Source organism: Oratosquilla oratoria, chromosome 22 (genome assembly GCF_046742065.1).
Source record: "Oratosquilla oratoria isolate Oo_2021 chromosome 22, ASM4674206v1, whole genome shotgun sequence".
Classification (NCBI taxonomy): domain Eukaryota; kingdom Metazoa; phylum Arthropoda; class Malacostraca; order Stomatopoda; family Squillidae; genus Oratosquilla; species Oratosquilla oratoria.
In genome coordinates this window covers 58,091,580-58,111,579 of record NC_134798.1, presented here as the reverse complement: position 1 = coordinate 58,111,579, position 20,000 = coordinate 58,091,580, and the positions used below count along the sequence as shown (strand labels likewise).

Here is a 20,000-nt window from a genome sequence, read left to right as displayed (position 1 = left end):
ACAGCTGTGATGTAATAATTTTAGCTTGCGGAATTAAATATATATAAATGTATATATATATATATATATATATATATATATATATATATATATATATATATATAAATGTATATATATATATATATATATATTGGTGTCAATTGGACCATGCCTTTTCTCAGTGCTACCAATCATGTTATCATTGAATTTTTGCATACCAGAAAATAAAGATTATTGGACTGGGATCGAAAGCTGGATTACTCTCATTATATAGAATGTAGTTCATTAGTTCATTCACATTTGGAATACGTTGATTCTTATGAGATGAAAAGACGGAGTGAGGAAGGGCACAACGACCAGTTATCAAACTAATATCAAACATCATAGATGGATAATGTAAAAACATAACGTGAACTACTTCAACCCGTCTCTCTCTCTCTCTCTCTCTTTCTCTCTCTCTCTCTCTTCCTCTTTGTCTGTCTCTCTCTCTTCTCTCTCTCTCTTTGTATTTACCCCTCTGATTTCTCTCTCTGTCTCTTTCTCTCTTTGTATTTACCCCTCTTTTAAAAAAAGAAATCTGATATCAACATATTTGGAAATATTTTCTCAATACGAAGCAGATAAGAACAATTACCCTCACATCAACAGGACACAAAGTTGATAAAATAAATAAATAAATAAATAGATAAATAAGTAAATAAATAAATAATATTAAATCAACAGGACGCGAAGTTGATCAAATACATAAATAAATAAATAAATACAAATAAATCAACAGGACGCGAAGTTGATCAAATACATAAATAAATAAATAGATACAAATAAATCAACAGGACGCGAAGTTGATAATGAAAAATAAAATAAAATAAAATAATAATAAAATCTCACCCATCGCGAAGTCGATGAATTGAAAAAAATTCTCGAAAAGGTCAGGTTGTCTACAAAGTATATTTCACTTAAATAAACACTTACGAAATATCAAGTATAACCTCCCAATTGATTAATTAATCTATTTACCAATCTATTCGTTCTTGTGTTTATCTACTATATTTGATAAAATTTATTTATTTTCCTCGCCCAGCCTTGTTATGGAACAAAAGGTCTACATTTGATTTGTTCTTCTGTTGTAGTCCAGTGTATCAATAAATAGCTGTTAAACGATGATATACTTTATACATTTTGTTCTGGCTAAGAATAAATCATTTTATGCCGCAGAAGAGTCAACTTCTGAAAGGAATTTTTGTTTGGTGACGTCACACATTAAACGACGACATTTTTAACCCGTTACGAGTGACGTCATAACGTCAAAATTGACATAAGATCGTCATAGATGAATCAGGACCTCTCCACCTCTTCCCCCTTCCCCCCCAAAAAAAAAAGAAAAAAAAATCACGCAAAAAAAAAAAAAAAAAAAAAAAAATCACGCCAAAAAAAAGATAAATAAATAAAATAAAAATATAATAATAAAAATAAAAATAGATAAACAAAATAAATAGATAAATAAATAAATAAAAATCATATATAATATACACATTCCTCGACTTCTCCTTCCCCCTCCTTCCTTTCCACATCCCTCCACGTCCCTCCACATCCCTCCATTCCCTCCGTGGGCTTCCATCCGATTGCACGTCGTGCATGGAAGCATGTACGCGCGCGCGCGCGCACCCACGCGCGGCGGGCCGCCGCTGTCCCCTTTGGCGGCTGCGGCGTCGCCTGCGGCTGAGTGCGACACTTCAGCTCGTCGAGATTAAGAGATGATGGTGGTCCTTGGGAGGGAGGAGGGGAGGAGGAGGAGGAAGAGGAGGAGGAGGAAGGGAGGAGAGGAGGAGGAGGAGGAGGAGGAGGACGGAAGTAGGAGATGAGGAGGAGAGGGGGAAGAGGGGGAGAGGAGGAGGAGGAGGAGAGGAGGTAGAGGAAGGGAGGAGGAGGGAGAGAAGAGGAGGAGGAGAGGAGGTAGAGGAAGGGAGGAGGACGATGAAAATGGGGAGGAGGAGGAAGAGAAGTAGGAAGAAAAAGAGGAGGATGGAAATGGGGAGGAGGAGGAGGACGGGAAGAGGAGAGGAGGAAGAGGATGGGAGGAGAGGAGGAGGAGGAAGAGGATGGGAGGAGAGGAGGAGGCGGAGGAGAGGAGGAAGAGGAGGAGGACGAGAATAAGGATGAGGAAGGAGGAAGAGAGGTAGGAGGAGACGGAGGAGGAAGAGGAAGGGAGGAGGAGGAGGAGGAGGAGAATGAGGACGAGGAAGGAAGAAGAGAAGTAGGAAGAAAAAGAGGAGCATGAAAATGGGGAGGAGGAAGAGGAAGGGAGGACTGGGGGAAAAGGAAGAGGAGGAGAAGAAGGAGGAGGAGGAGGAGGAGGAGGAGGAAAAGGAGTAGGAGAAGAAGGAGTTAAAGAGTAGGAAGAATCAAAAGAAGTAAAAAATGGAAGAGAGTGAGAATGGGGAGGAGGAAGAGGAAGGGAGGAGGGAAGAAAGGGGAAGAAGAGAAGAATGAGAATAAGGAGGAGGGCAGAACAAGAGAAATAAGAAGAAAAGGAGGAGAGTGAGAATGGGGAGGAAGAAGAGGAAGGGAGGAGGAAAGAAGAAGGAAAAAAGAGGAGGAGGAGGAGGAGGAGGAGGAGGAGGAAATGGAGAAGAAGGAGGAGGGTGATGATGGGAACGAGAAGGCGAGAGGAGATGAAGGGAGGAGGAGATAAAGGAGGAGGAGATGAAGGAGGAAGAGGAGAAGTAGGAGGAAGACATATAGCAAAAGAGAGGAAATGGAAAGGGAAGAGGAAGAGAGAAGAGGATAAGAGAGAGGAATGAAGGAAGAGAAGAGGAAGGAGGGCGAGAAGGAAGAGACTTGTACAGAAAGGGGAGGAGCGAGAAGGGAAAAGAGAGGATGGAAGAGGAGGAGAACAAGAGAAGGAAAGGAGAGAAGAAAGGTAAAGAGATAGAGAGGAAGGAAAGAGGGGATAAGGAGTCGGAGGAAGAGAAAGAGAGAAAGGGTGAGGGGGAACAGGAAAAGAGAGAAAGTGAAGAGCAAGGAGTAGTGAGGAAAAGAGAAGAGAGGTAAAGAGAGGAAGGGAAGGAGGAGAATGAGGAGGAAGAGAGAGTAGGGAAAGGGGATGATGATAAAGTTTGGGAGGAGTAGTAGGAGGGAAGGGGAAGAGTGAGGAGGTAAAGGAGGAAGAGGAGAGAGGGAACGAGAGAAGGGGAAGAAGAAGAAGAAGAAAAAGAAAAAGAAGAAGAAGAAGAGAGGGAGGAGGAGTAGGAGTAGTAGGAGGGAAGGGGAAGAGTGAAGAAGTATAGGAGGAGGAGGAGAGAGGGAACGAGAGAAGGGGAAGAAGAAGAAGAAGAAAAAGAAGAAGAAGAAGAAGAAGAAGAAGAAGAAGAGAGGGCGGAGGAGTAGAAGTAGGAGGGAATGGGAAGAGTGAAGAAGTATAGGAGGAAGAGGAGAGAGGGAACGAGAGGAGGGGAAAAAGAGGAAGAAGAAGAAGAAGAAGAAGAAGAAGAAGAAGAAGAAGAAGAGTGGGGGGAGGGGGGAGGCGTGGGGGGGAGACTTTACAACTGAGGAGGTGATGAGAAAACGTGAGACTAGGTGGTTTTGTACGAGATTGGTGAAAGATTGAAGATCATTCTTCAGCAGTGACAGGATATGAGTGGTATAGAGATGGGTGATGGGTGGCGTGTGATTGGTTGAATGTGACTGGCAACCTTATGCAAAAAGGAAGGTAAATCTTGTGGTTAGGGCCTCGCCTCAGCTGAATGGAATCTGGGTCAGACCATAATATGAAAATATATAAAATGTCACTCCATTGGGTTGCTGGACCTTTGCTGTAGTTATGTAGTGTAAGGTTACTACACATGGTAAAGGTACACGTCAGTGAGAGAAAGGAATTATTCATATTCCAATTCTCTCGGGACTGGTTATTGAAAATATAATGCGAAGTATAGGTGAATAAATCCACTGTCTTGATGGTGGAACAATAAGAAGAATATATGTAACATTTTATATCACCATAAATACATTTGCTTACTTATTATAATTCAAACTTTATAGAATACTACTACTAATGTTTACAGACATTTACACAAGGATATGAGGTGTAACAGTATTAATAATGTTATATTTCCATAATGGAAGTATTAGTGGGGTGACAATATTAATAAAGAAATTGACTTTTGGTGCGCGAATTCTACAGAAAACGAAACTTCAAGTAAGTGAGGAAGGTTTTTCCTCCGGGTGAATAAAATAATCTGGTGCCAGCCAGAATAAATACATAAGATATGGCAAAATTTTTGAACAGATAAATTCGTTCTTCTACAGTACGTCGGATTCCATCCGTCGGGTTCCGTCAGATTCAGTCCGTTCGCCTGAATTCATGAATCCATCTGAAACCCCACTCCGTCGGCGTCTGTCCGTCCGGACTCTACGTCCGTTGGGTTCCGTCTGTCTGTCACGACTAACTTTTGTCGGATTCCGTCCGTTCGTCAGATTCTGCCTGTCTATCTTAACTCAGACTTTGTCTGCCCGTCAGGACCGTCCTTTCGTCGGGTTCTCTCCTCGAGTTCGATTGCGTTCCCGGATGCCCGGCCTCCACTTACTCCTATGGATCCTCGGCCGGCCGGCCTCACTTCTACGTGTGGTCCCAGGGTGGCCGGCCGGCCTCTTAAGTCTTGTGGATCCTCGGCCGGTCGTACCCTGATTCCCGGTATGGTCCTAAGCTGACCGGCCGGCCGGCCTCTCTCTCAAGTCTTGTGGATCCTCGGCCGGTCGTACTCTGATTCCCTGTATGGTCCTAAGCCGACCGGCCGGCCGGCCTCTCTCTCAAGTCTTGTGGATCCTCGGCCGGTCGTACTTTGTGTGATTCCCTGTATGGTCCTAAACCGGCCGGTCGGTCGGCCTCTCTCTTCAGTCTTGTGGATCCTCGGCCGGTCGTACTTTGATTCCCTGTATGGTCCTAAGCCGGCCGGCCGGTCGGCCTCTCTCTCAAGTCTTGTGGATTCTCGGCCGGTCGTACTTTGTCTGATTCCCCGTATAGTCCTAAGTTGGCCGGCCGGCCTCTTTCTTCAGCCTTACGGGCTCTCGACCGGCGACTCTCGTCTCAGCCTTCTTCCATTCTAGTGGACTCCCGGCCGCCGAAGAATCGGAAGAATCTGGGCGGTTGTCATCAAAACCGAGGGAGAATTTCTCTTTCACACTATGGGGATCTACCCTTCAAAAGGCTAAACTCGTTTGGCACTAGACTAAATAAAACATAATAAAACATGTAAAGGATGTGATCATAATGAGGGGGTGTAGTAGATTATCAGTTATGTAAACAATGGCGTGATACAGTCAAAGGTGAAACTGATATGACGCTTTATTGTTTTTGTTTGCAATACCGGTTAAGTAAATCTAGTCCAATGATGATGGAGATACAAAGAGCACGCACACACACACACACACACACACACACACACACACACACACACACACACACACACACACACACACACACACACACACACACACACACACAGACTCTTAGCTTGACAAGATTTAAATAATACTATAAGCCGTTACTGTCTCCATTAAATATGGTGATTGTTTGTATGTGCGTGTGTTCGTGCAAAACAAAAATAAAATATTTTATGAAATTCACGAAAAGACCAAAAACTGATCAAAATATTAATAACATAATCTTAACGCGTTTTAATTCACATAAAAACAATTTGTACGTATAGTAATCTGTGTTTTTATTTATCACTATCAAGCTGTATTTTAGTAATTGAGTATTTCATTAAGTTGCAATACAAGCGTGCTATATAATTTATGAGAACAAGAAATAGGTTTTGGAATTTGATATAAATGATACAAGACAACTCGTACAAAAACCCATTGTACGGATCGTGACTTGGATTTTATGGAGTTTATAATTCTTGTTTTCCTTTAAACTGATACTTCATGGCTTATATTTGAATTTCATTACAAATATTTTATCGCATTATATACATGGTAAATTTTTACATGTTATTTTCTAATTTACTAATCATAACAAATAATCTTTTCATATCGCAAAAATGGCTCGTAGATATCTGTAACATTTCTGTAATTTTTCTGTCTAAAAAACAAAAGACGGTACTTCTTTACTACGCCGAGGGCAAGTTCGTAGGACCCATAGTGCCAGTAGTCATTATTTCTAAATTTCAGATATGCAATCTGACAAATAACGGATATGTATGTATGTATGTATATATATATATATATATATATATAATATATATATATATATTATATATATATATATATATATATATATATATATATATGTAGGAGGCAAAGTTGACAACCAACTGCAACCTGAACATCATACGAATAATTTACCCAACCCCTAAACTCCATCCATTGATGTTTCAAAATTTGCACGAAACTTTTATTCGCTTTACTGTTGTCATTATTATGAAACAAATCACTAATTACAGCGACATCATCCAAATAAGTAAATCAATCCGTCACGACCGATTCTCGACCCCAATCCCCGAGCGTAGGACGTTCCTTTGCCAGCAAAGGATATAAAAGGATCGGAACCTGCAATGTACTGTATGCAAGGAAACGGTACCGACCACCAAATGTGTTATGGTATACGTGTAAGCACCGTATAGTTGTGAACATTGTGTATATATTATTAGATTGGGAAATACATGCTTTCCCATTTTATATATATAATTACTACGCATTTTATATGATTTAGATTATTAGAATTATGTTATTTTTATACAAAGTAGAAACCAATAAGGCCACTAGCGTCTCTGAGTTTTGGCGCCAAAAACGAGGCGGGCGTCAGTTTCGATTACGCCTTGAGAGAGTATGCACGTTTTTTGGCTGTAGTGCTAAATAATTTATATATTAATTTCGATTTTGTTTCATTAGCCACCCAATACAAATGCAATCCGAATCTCTGGTTTGACCCAATTCGCAATCCCATCAACCGACGTGAGAACATTTGAACGACATATGAAACAATTCGTGGAAGCATCACCTCGTTCGGCGTCTACCAGACCAAAATTCAAAAGAGTCGTCGCTTAGGCCCCTTTTAAACTAGGCAACTAGTGACCGTCACTAGTGGCGGCCACTAGTTACCTAGTGTGGAAGTCTCGGGCAACTGCAAACAACCAGTGACTGTCACCGAGTTGTGGAATCCTTTCTCATCATCTCATTCGTCGAAAGAATGGCATCAACGGAGGAGGTGCTTCTTCTGTTGGCTTTGCTGGTCAAGAAAAAGAGACGCTCGGTGACGGCAACTGCCAGTGACGGTCACTTGTTACCGGAGCGGGCAACAGCCATAGTCTGTTGCGCAACCGGGCAACCGCAGTGACGTAGTGTGAAAGGCTCAATTTAGAATAATGGTAGGCAACTAGTGACCGTCACTAGTTGCCTAGTGTGAAAGAGGCCTTAGAGTTATGGGCTGGCCGGAGATCGCCGCCTTAATGAATCAGTCAATTAATTAGTTAATTCATTTACTAATTAACTAATCTCATTCTTCAGCGTTGCGAATGAGGAGGATCAGGAACTTGTCCTGAACTGAATGGAATCTTCTGGGGGCAAATTCTTTGGTAGGGAAACTCAGAATGGACAAGAAATTATATTTTTCTAAAGATTCCTCTCTTCCTGATCCATTCTGAACTTCCGAAGCAATGCATTCCCGAAAGTGGTATAGAATTGTGGAAAAAAAAATGAATAAATAAAAAAAAAATACACAAATAAAAAAGAAAAAAAAAATAGAAAATAAAGAAAAGAATAGATAAGAACAAATAACATAGAATAAGATAAATTAATAAATGGAATAAGAATGAAATAAATTAGATAAATAAGCAAATAAATAAACAAATGAATAAACAAATAAATAAAAAACCGGAGCAACTGTACGTTTAGGTCTAACGGAGATGGCAGCTTAGTCGGGATAATTTTTAAAAATCTTTGAACTATCGACAAGAATTTAAGAGGGAAGAGGTAATCCCTAAGTAAAATCGCCTTTTCGGACAGAAAATAATCTTTTAACTTTGACAAATTCACTACAGCCATCCATATTGTGTTAACTACAACTAAAGTAATGGGCAACAAAGTAATGTCGTAGAACATAGGTAAATTATACTAATGACCCACTTTCGGAGAAGAATAGGCGAAAGTAAAAAGTTCCGTATATTTCGATCACTATCTGTGATCCTCTTCAGCGGATATTTGTTGAAGAGGATCACAGATAATGATCGAAATATACGGATCTTTTTACTTTCGCTTTTTCTTCTCCGAAAGTGGGTCATTAGTATAAATGAATGGTGTTTAACAAGACCACGAAGTGTATGAGTGTATACCAGTGATTTACCTCCATGAAAGTTAGAAAAAAATATTGCAGGTAATTATGTCATATCTTGATATTTAGTAAGTATTTTGTAACACCTTTCTATATATACATTTGATGTGTAGGAGTGGAATGTATGTTTTCTTTCTCGATCAAAGTTTAATCTATCTTATTTTATTTATCTATCTATTTATATGATCTTATTTTATTTCATTTATTATTACTATCATTATTATTATTATTGTTATTACTATTTCATTATTATTATTATTGCTATCATTATTATTATTTTAATCTTCATTATTATCATTATTATTTTTATTATTATTAATATTGTTATTATTATTATCATTATTATTATCATTATTATTATTATTATTATTATTGTTGTTATCATTATTATTACTTATTATTGTCATTATTATTATTATTATTATTATTATTATTATTATTATTATTATTATGATTATTATTATTATTGTTATTATTATTATTATTATCATCATTATTATTATTATTATTATTATTACTATCATTATTACTATTATTATTATCACTATTATTATCATTATTTTATTTTAGTTTTTTATTATTCTTATATTTTTTTAAGAGATTAATGTCGGAAGAAACGGCCAAGTGCAAATGAGACAGGAAGAAGGTTTGAGAATGGACGTCATCGACCATAACCCTTCCCACAGGATTAAAAACGAATCTCCAGAAAGCCTGATTGAGATGGATTACACGCGCGAGGGTGTGTGTGTGGGGGGGGTGAGGGCCCATCTACTCAAGATTGTCTCCAGGTGATTGACAGCTGCGGTTGATCGCTTTTGTGGTTGATGGTTCCACAGGAGGAGGAAGAGGAGGAGGAGGAGGAGGAGGAGGAGGTCCACCCACCGGCGGCGGGCGTGTGCGCGCCCGCCGGAGGGCGTGAAACCCGAAACGTCTTATGACACCTTTTCGCGCCAAGCGGCCTTCCGGAGTCTTGAGTGAAGTTCTTCCTACGTCACCGCCCTCGGGAAGGGTCTGAGGGAAAGCGGGAGACGGAGAAGAGGAAGGGTGAGGAGGAGGAGGAGGAAAAGGGAGGAGGAAGATAAGAAGAGAAGTAGAATCAGGAAGAGGAGGAATAAAAGGAGGAGGAAAAGGAGGAGGAAGATAAGAATAGAAGGGTCTGAGGGAAAGCGGGAGACGGAGAAGAGGAGGAGGAGGAGGAGGAGGAGAGGAAAAGGGAGGAGGAAGATAAGAGAACTAGAATCAGGAAGAGGAGGAATAAGAGGAGGAGGAAAAGGAGGAAGAAGATAAGAAGAGAACTAGAAGCAGGAAGGGTCTGAGGGAAAACGGGAAACGGAGAAGAGGAAGGGTGAGGAGGAGGAGGAGGAAAAGGGAGGAGGAAGATAAGAAGAGAAGTAGAATCAGGAAGAGGAGGAATAAAAGGAGGAGGAAAAGGAGGAGGAAGATAAGAAGAGAAGTAGAATCAGGAAGAGGAGGAATAAAAGGAGGAGGAAGATAAGAAGAAAACTAGAATCAGGAAGAGGAGGAGGAAAAGGAGGAGGAAAAGGAGGAGGAAGATAGAATGAGAATTGGAAGTAAGAAGAAAAAGGAAAGGGGGAAGAAAGGAAAGAGAGAGGAAGGAAGAGAGCAAGAAGCAGGAAGACGAGGAGGAGGAGGAGGAAAGAGAGGAGGGAAATAGGGAAAGGACTGGAAGCAGGAAGGAATAGAGGAGGGAGGAGAAAGGGGGGGAAAAGGATGGGGAGGAAGAAAAATTGAAACAAGACGACGACCACGAAGACAAAGAGAAGGAGGAGAAGGAGAAAAGGGAAGAGGAAAATAGGAAGAAAACTGGAACAGGAAAGAAAAGAGATACAGACAGACCGACAGACAGAGGATGGATGATAGAGACAGGAGAGAGAGAGAGAGAGAGAGAGAGAGAGAGAGAGAGAGAGAGAGAGAGAGAGAGAGAGAGAGAGAGAAAGGGAGAGAAAGAGAGAAAGGGAGAGAGAGAGTGATAGAGACAGATAGACAGAGGGTAGATGATAAAGAGAGAGAGAGAGAGAGAGAGAGAGAGAGAGAGAGAGAGAGTGATAGAGACAAACAGACAGAGGGTGAGTCATAAAGAGAGAGGAGAGAAAGAGAGAGAGAGAGAGAGAGAGAGAGAGAGAGAGAGAGAGAGAGAGAGACAGACAGACAGACAGAGAGAGGGTGGATGATAGAAAGAGAGAGAGAGAGAGAGAGAGAGAGAGAGAGAGAGACAGACCGACAGACAGAGAGAGGGTGGATGATAGAGAGAGAGAGAGAGAGAGAGAGAGAGAGAGAGAGAGAGAGAGAGAGGAAGAGACAGACAGACAGACCGACAGACAGAGGGAGGGTGGATGATAGAGAGAGAGAGAGAGAGAGAGAGAGAGAGAGAGAGAGAGAGAGAGAGAGAGAGAGAGAGAGAGAGAGGGGGGGGAAGGAAGCGACCCCTTGCGAGCGATCGAGATTGAGAAAGAACAATCTGTAATCAGCTTTACGAATCAATGAACACTAATGAAAGTAATTCATTAAACAATAAAAGACCTCCTTCATTATGTTGATTAATTAAGCCATCAAGAGAGTGATCGACGGAAAGGCAATTTATCCAAGCTATCTGCAGACAACCGCATCGATGCAAGAGATTAATCAGGTCATTGAAAGACCGACGAAGAACTTCGAAAAGCGATGCTGAGACTTCGCGGAGACTCGTCTTTCCGTTAGGCCTCCAAAGGGTGACGTAGGTTTCCAGTCCCGAAGACGACGGTGAGGCGCCACTGATTACCCTCCGACAACGACGACAGAGAAGTCAGAGGATCGAACCTGTTGGGAATCGAACTCACCTCCTGGCCTTGACTGAGAAGGGTCATTCCCTCTCTCCCGCCCCACGTCTCCACTTGGGGCTGTCGACTCGCCACTTGATGATGATGATGATGATGATGATGATGATGATGATGTGATAGCGTGGGTCGTGATGTATTCATGCGCGTACATGGGCGTGTGCACATGCGTGTAGGGACAGGTGGAATGAGTGTGTACACAGCAATGGCTCCCGTGTTAAAAGGCATACCCAGGGACATTCAACACACACACACACACACACACACACACACATATATATATATATATATATATATATATATATATATATATATGTGTGTGTGTGTGTGTGTGTGTGTGTGTGTGTGTGTGTGTGTGTGTGTGTGTGTGTGTGTGTGTGTGTGTGTGTGTGTGTGTGTGTGTGTGTGTGTGTATGTATGTGTGTGTATGTGTGTGTTATGTGTATTTGTATCTGTGTGTGTGTATTGGAATACTTAGGCAAGATAAAATCATTAAGGCCCTGTCTTTACAATTTGCAAGTTTTTCTATGTTCTCTAATTTCTAGATGGTCCTTATGATATTAAAAAGAAGTTCAAGCTGGTTTCTATGATGTATTTGTCGACATTTCGTATATCCCATTTGTATTTAATGTATCAATCTTGTTATATTAAAAGTCTTATGTTCTGGCAAATAGCAGATGATTCTTCTCGCCTTAGAGGAACCCGAAGTCTATTTCACAAGTGAAAGGAATATATACGAAAACAAAATTAAATACACGAAACAAAAACAAAACAAGCAACGTGGGAAAGTGAATATATGTAAAGTATGTTGTCCTGGGGAAGAACAGGTTTCATTTTTTCTCTCTACTTTCTTAACTGATTGTTTTACTCCCACAATACACACTGTTTCAAAGAATCATCGAGCTGATCTCTTATCATCACTTATATATCGATGCTCTCAGGGAAGAGGCCAGCAATTATCCTGGAAAGTCTGTTACCTCTGTGAACGACAGAATCCCCAATGGCCAGATGGACAAGTGGGTCTAGCGATGGGGTCACCACTCAGCCCTGTTGTTGCTCACCTTTTACACAGATGATCTTTAAAATCGAGTTCTACAAGATCCCATCCAGGAAACCACAATAATACTATAGACCAGCGTTTCTCAACTAAGGTTCCCCGGAACCCTAAGGTTCCGCAAAAGGTCCCTAAGGGTTCCGCGAGAACAAATGAGATAAGCTAATGCACTTTTGATTTTTTATTTAATTTCATATACGTAATATAATTAAACACGCGCGACATATTCTTGGTTATTGTAATAATGTAATATAGACATCATCCTGTCTAACCTATTATTACGATGAAAATGAAATGAGAAAGATATGGTATATGTTTTTTTTTTTGTTTTTTTTTTGCAGGGGTTCCTTGAGACATGCAATTTATTTCAAAGGTTACGCAAGGGTAAAAAGGTTGAGAAACGCTACTATAGACATTTGGATGACTTACCCACGATAACGCGGAATATAGAATTCGTGTTTCAATTAAAGAACTAGAGGAGAATTCTTTTTTTAGACTTATCTGCGGACTGTGTATGGGAATACATTGCCTTGTTTATACATGCTAGTTACAACACAAGACAGTCCGGCCACTACATTACCAAAGCTGGGCGCGTTCCTGAGTGCGTTCCGCTTCAGTTTGGCCGCGGTTAGCGCTCCCAAACTATTAAAGCAATATAGGTGCCGGTATATTATGTGGCCTACCTTTTGGATGTGGCCTACGAAATTTTACTTTTGTATAGTATATGTGGCCTACCGGACTTTTATTTCGGTATGAACCTGTCTCTTAAGCTTTAGTAGTTTGGTAACGCTAACCGCGGCCAAACTAAAGCGGAATACACAGTAACGCATCTAGGAACGCACAGAGGAACGCACAGAGGAACGCGCCCAGCTCTGTATATTACTAGCGTGTAACCTCGACTAAACAAAAAACGAGCGTCATAAGAGCCTGTCTTAGAGGAATCTAGAAAAGACTAGATTAAACTGGTTTAGAAGAATCTAGAAAGACCAGATAAAACTGGTTTCTGTTCCAAGGGAATCTTAGTTAATAAAGGATATTTGTAACATTTCTGTAGACCCAGAATTAGGAAAGTTCTAGACTTTTTCTAGTTCTAGAACTAGAAAGAACGAGAAAAGAAAAAAGAAATCGTGTATCATACTAAACAACAGGGAAGATGGAAAAGTAGACTCGTTTCTTTGAAAAATTCAAATAAATGAAGCCTAGAAGACAAGTGGGAAAATACTTTAGGATATTATAAGTTACAACGTCAGTTGTAGAACCGCCCCCAAAAAGATTTTTTCTCACTAATTATCATAATAGCCTTTCCCTTAAAAGAGAGAAAAATATATATATATATATATATATATATGTATATATATATACATATTATATATATGAATTATATATATATATATATATATATATATATATATATATATATATATATATATATATATATATATATATATGTATGTATGTATTCTCCACCAACAACACCCAAAAAGCTAATATAATGTGTTTTTTTTTTGTGTTTTTTTTTTAAGGAGTGGGACTGAGGAGGATAATGTACTCGCCTTCATGAGAGACAGGTCTGACCCGGTGCGGACAGAGGAAGCTCAAAGTTTCCGTCATCACAAATTAGGAGACGAAGGAGGAGCAAGACGATGGAGGGAGAGTTTCCTTCTGCTGAGACTCCAGGATTGACAGTCGATGCAGCCAGAGTGGATAACAAGAGGAAAACACCCATAGATACATTTGTGTGATTCACCATGGTCTTGGACCACGTGTTGGACTCGTGATCGACAGCTATTTCCCTCCCGGAAGAGAGCTCAGTGAGCATACAAGACCGATCTATGGGTAATGCTGTGACCTTACACGCACACACACACACAACTCGCAGCGCAGCGATACTGAAATTATTTCAGCCCTGGGCGGGATTCGAACCCGGACCGCCGTAGTGGTGGCCGCGAACTCTAACCACTGCGTCATCCAGTCGTGTGTGTGTGTGTGTGTGTGTGTGTGTGTGTGTGTGTGTGTGTGTGTGTGTGTGTGTGTGTGTGTGTGTGTGTGTATAATACTGACAAATAAAAAAAGACCAAACGTTTCAAGAAACGAAATGACGTCACAACTGAAAGAGGCTGAAGGTTTTATAACGGAATGGATTCGTCTTGAAAACAAACCCAAAAATGATAAGAATCACAGAAATGATTATAAAATAACTAAAGATTACAATAATAATGATAAAAAAAAAATCGAGACTATCAACTACAGAATATCACTTTACTTGTGACACCAACAGACAAAAACGCCAAAGCCATCTTGTCCCTTTTTTTTTTTTCCAAGGACAGAACGGGAACATTAAGAATGACCTTGATAAACGAGAAACCTTATTTACATCTAAGACAAACAAATCAGTGAAAGAAGAGGAATTAGTTGGTGGGAAAGGTCCACCGTTCGGTCACTAAGTAGGACGACCGGTTTCCCAGAACCTTCTATAAGAGGAGGAGTCAAGGGGGCGGAGTCAGAGGCGGAGCCATGGGCGGGGCTTAACAAGGGGGGGCGGAGCTTAGATGGTCAAATGCTTCCTGCTGGTGTACCGGGATCCGATGATACAGGAGGGAAACCTGATGACGGATCCTGACCGTAATATATATTATTTTTTTCTCTACACTCTGGCATTTGGGGGACTATTGTGGAGTGAGGGAGGGAAAAGAAGGATATTACGCCAGGAGTCGTTTTGCTGCAACTAAAACAGTTACATTTGACATAAGTCTCTGCAGTGCCTATACAAGTAGCAGGCACTGTTAGCCGAGGATTCGAACCCGGGGTCTCACAGTACGAGGTAAGAGCGAAACCAACCCACCACATCGACATTAACTTAGAAAAAAAAAATCACTCGTCTCCATAATGCAATAGGAATAGACATCTGTCTCGTAAAATACTTTGTGAACTTTGTTCAAATCGACACACACACACACAAACACAGATATGTATAAATGCACTTAAAAATATATATATATGTATATACATATATACATATATATATATATACATGTATAATATATATATATGTATATACATATGTATATATATACATATATATATATATGTATATATGTATATATATTATATATATACAATGTATATATATATATATGTGTGTGTGTGTGTGTATACATACATATATATGTATGTATATACTGCATATATATATATATATATATATAATTATATGCATATATATATTTTATATATATATATATTCATATATATGTATGCATATATATATATATATATATATATGTATATATATATTCATATATATGTATGCATATATATGTATATATATGTATATATATGCATATATATATATATTTATATATACATATATATATATATATATATATTTATGCATATATATTTTATATATACATTCATATATATGCATGCATATATATATATATATATATATATATATATATACATATATGTATATGTTCATATATATATATATATATATATACATTTATATATATATATATATATATATATATATATATATACATATGTTCGCATATATATATATATAAAACCCCAGGAAATTTTTTCATAGCCTCGTTGTACTCCAAACCGGCGAGAACATGGCTGTGTGCCCAGCCCGGAAACCTCCTCCTTGGCCACTGGCATCTCCCGTCGTCTTCGGCGCCAATCGGGACCCTTTAGGCCTCCGAGGTAAATTGGCGCCAAAGCTCACATAGAAAGTCGCCCTACTGCGGTCCTGTAGGTTCTCTCGTAGTGGTGTACTTGAAACATTGTATATTTGTTATTGGATGTATTATTTGTATTTTATAAATATGTATGGGAATAAGAACCGTATATATGCTCGGTCATTGGAGAGTTCCCGCTTAAATTGGCTTGGCGTTCCTCAAGCGGGCAGTTTCGATTACGTCCTGAGAGCGTACGCACGTTAATTTGCCTGTGCTTAGCAATTTATATATTTATTTCGATTTCGTTTAATTAGCCACCCAATACACTCTTTCTACAGCCTAAATGGAGCCTCGATCACTCCTTACCAGCTTTGGTTCAATCTGGGAAAGCATCAGTTGAAGAGAATCACTGGTTGTTATGTTGTGGTGTGTTTTTTTTATTCCGATTGGCGCCCAACGATTATATTCGCCCGTATGGGGCCTCACGTTCATGAGGAGATCAGATCAAAGGGTTAAGGAAATCCCGTGGATCATCTCCCGCCTCTGTTGGCGCCGAAACTTCCCCTCTCATCGTCCCGCCGCGACGCTGACATCGCTTCGGCATCTGTCGCCCCGCGCTCCGGTGATCGATCGCTTTCCGCGGAGCCGCCGGGGCCGGCGCCGGCCGCCGCGGCACTCGGGGCCGCCGGCGTTGAGGACAAAGAGTTGAATCTCGTCCCGGAGACGGACCATAAAGGCTTTTAATCATATTGGTTGGCGCCGGAAATTTTTCTTTTATATTTGAACGAAGAAAATCATCAATGCAATATCTAATTTCATCAGCAATCTTTGCAATTTGATTATAAATATACGTGTACTGTATATATATATATATATATATACATTATATATATATATACATATATATATATACAGTATATATATATATATATAGATTTACATATATATAAATTTATATATATATAAATATAAATATATATATATATATATATATATGTATATATACATATATATATATATATATATATATATGTATATATATATAATGGGTATACAAAGGAAAATCATTCCTACAGGAGACCTTTTGGTCCATAACTAGGTCGTATGAGAAAAAGTTAAAATGATAGATAATAAATAACAGATAAAGAATATGTAACAATAAGTAAACAGATAAATGATAATAATTATAGTAATAATGAATAGATAGATAGTAATAAAACATAAATAATAATGAATAATAATAAATAAATGATTAAAATCAAATCAAATAAATGTCAGATTTTACAGGATATTGCTTAGGTGTTAATCTAAATGAATATTGCAAAAAGTTAGCTGTACTATATTGCGCGCCTCTAGAGGAAGTTTATTACATTCATTAACTACACGGTTGACGAAGCAGTTTCTACCCACTTCCAAATCAAATCTACTTTCTGACAGTTTGAGACCATTATTTCTTGTCTGATTATTATTCAGCGTGAAAATTTCGTCACTTTTGATGTTGTCAATTCCCTTTAGAATCTTAAAGACCTGCATCAAATCTCCCCTGAGTCTATGCTTTGTCAAGGAAAAGAGATTAATATGTTTTAGTCGCTTTTCGTATGATTTATTTCTAATATTTGGAATCAGTTTTGTGACTCGCCGTTGTACTTTTTCCATTCTATCAGTGTCTTTAATGAGATTCGATGACCACATGGAAACAGTATATTCCAAATGTGGCCGAACTAACGATTTATATAGCTTGTTAATAACAGATGGACTTTTGAGATCAAAAGATCACGCAATCAGTCCTAGAATCTCATTTGCTTTCTCTGGGGGCGGGAATACACTGCTTACATGATTTGAGATCATTACTGATAATTATGCCGAGATCCTTTTCACTATCCACTGTTGTTAACGATTTTCCAAATAACTTGTAATCGTATCCATTGTTATTCACATAACCTTGTATTTACTTGGGTTAAATTTTATTGGTGTTGATCAGGAGGGGATTGTCTGTTGAGCAGGGAAGGGAGAGGGAAACGAGATAGGGGTGAGTGGAGAATGGCTGTGTATGGATGATGCTGTGATTCAAGGATAGGAGAGGATAGGGGATGGGGGGTAGCAAGTGGTTATGTGTGAATGATATTTTGATAAAGCCCGAAGGGATTTCTCCTCGTCTGCTCTCTCTCTTCCTCTCTCTCTCTCTCTCTCTCTCTCTCTCTCTCTCTCTCTCTCTCTCTCTCTCTCTCTCTCTCTCTCTCTCTCTCTCTCTCTCTTTCTCTCTCTTTTTTTTTTTTGCATGCGGAGACGGAGAGGGGAGGTCGCCGATTAAGTGAAGCGGCCTTGCTGTGGATGTGCTCTGTCTTACTACATTGCTTCTGACCCAGGGCAGTGGGCGGCATACAGGGATGACCCGTCATCAATGAGGATATATTTTGCCTTGGCTACCTTCCTTGCAATGGGGAAAAGCCCTTGGTATATCTATCTATCTATCACGAGGAAAAGAAAGAAGAGTGAGAAAAATAGATGTTTTACACAATGAATAGAAAAGAAACACACCTTTCTTGTATGTCATTATTTGTTTGACATTTTGTATGACATTTTTCATGTTCTCTATATACTTTATCAATACGATATACAATGTAAATATTATCTATACGGTTAAAAGATATTGATAAATTACAAACGCCGTGTAGGTTTGATTGCATGCAGTTAAGGACTAGATAACTGCCATAGATGGCGTCTCATTTTTAAACTACAAGATTCCTTTCAATTAAAATTGGAACCACGCCGAGGTCCGCCTCTCAGGTGACCAAAAATTCATCTGGGGGTCGCCGATTTAATGAAGCGGCCTTGCTGTGGATATGCTGTGTCTTGCGACACTGCTTCTGACCCAGGGCCGTGGGCGAGATGCAGGGATGACCCGTCATCCAGGAGGTGTCAAGATAAGATTGAGGGAAGAGGGTGGAGGGGAGTGGAGTGTGATAGGGATGGAATGGGTGGGAGTGGATTTTATGCCTTAATTTCTTGGCTACCTCCCTTATAAGGGTGAAAAAAGCCTTTGGTATATGTATGTATGTATGCAAAGTAAACCACTTGGTAAAACAAACTAACGACTTTTTGCACTGAAGGTATAATATACGAAAGCGCTCTACTTCGTTAGTTTCTTTTTCCAAGTGGTCTACTTTGCAAAAGTGAACACACGTGCCCGTGTTCTTATTAGCATGTATGTATGTATATTTGTTACGAAAGGGATTAGAAACATCGCGTTAGGTTACTGGAAGCGACATGGGAAGCCAAATCTGATGCTGAGGACGTACCTGCACCCTTGCCTCGGACAGGTTGATCCTGCAGGCGACCTCCTCCCGAAGGAAGACGTCCGGGTAGTGTGTCCTTTGGAAAAGGGCCTCCAATTCGCTCAACTGCTGCGCTGTGAAGGTCGTCCGGTTGCGGCGCTGTGGGAGGAACAACAAAGGATTACTTGCGGTAATACAAAGCTGCGGAAGTGGAACCTGCGGCGGAGGGACAAGGAAACGTTAGTTGCGGTAATACAAAACTGCGGCAATGGAACCTGCGGCGGAGAGACAACGAAGCGTTACTTTGCGGTAATACAAAGCTGCGGCAGTGGAAGCTGCGGCGCTGAGAGACAACAAAGGACAACATATATATATATATATATATATATATACAAACGCTCACACACACACACACGCACACACACACACACACACACACACACACACACACACACACACACGCATATATAGTATATATATATATATATATATATATATATATATGTATATATACACATGTGTGTGTGTGTGTGTGTGTGTGTGTACATCCACGTGTGTGCGCGTGTGTGCACGGGTGTGTATGTGCGCGCATGCAATAATTTTCTAAATGAACTTAATCATTTCGATCTGTATTACATTCAGTTGCGTCTGCAGATTTTCTTTTTCTATTCAGTGACAGTATGGATAGTAAAACTGTTTTCTACGTCCTGACAATTTCACGTCATTAATTACTGTCCTGTTTGTATTTAGTGTGAAAATATCCTCAACTTTGATGCTATCAGTACCTTTTAAGGTCTTAAAGACTTGTATTGAGGCCCTCTTCATTTTTTTTTTTTTTTTTTT

At 39.6% G+C, this 20,000-nt stretch overlaps 1 protein-coding gene across 1 annotated transcript in view; it reads right to left on the bottom strand.

The window, feature by feature from the left end:
* The window catches only part of LOC143037394 (uncharacterized), a 59,988-nt gene that overhangs the window by 17,478 nt on the left and 22,510 nt on the right, over positions 1 to 20,000 (bottom strand). Inside the window, exon 2 of the mRNA XM_076205532.1 lies at positions 19,182 to 19,316. Coding sequence (XP_076061647.1) covers positions 19,182 to 19,316 — 135 coding nt within the window. The remainder of the gene's footprint in view (positions 1 to 19,181; positions 19,317 to 20,000) is intronic.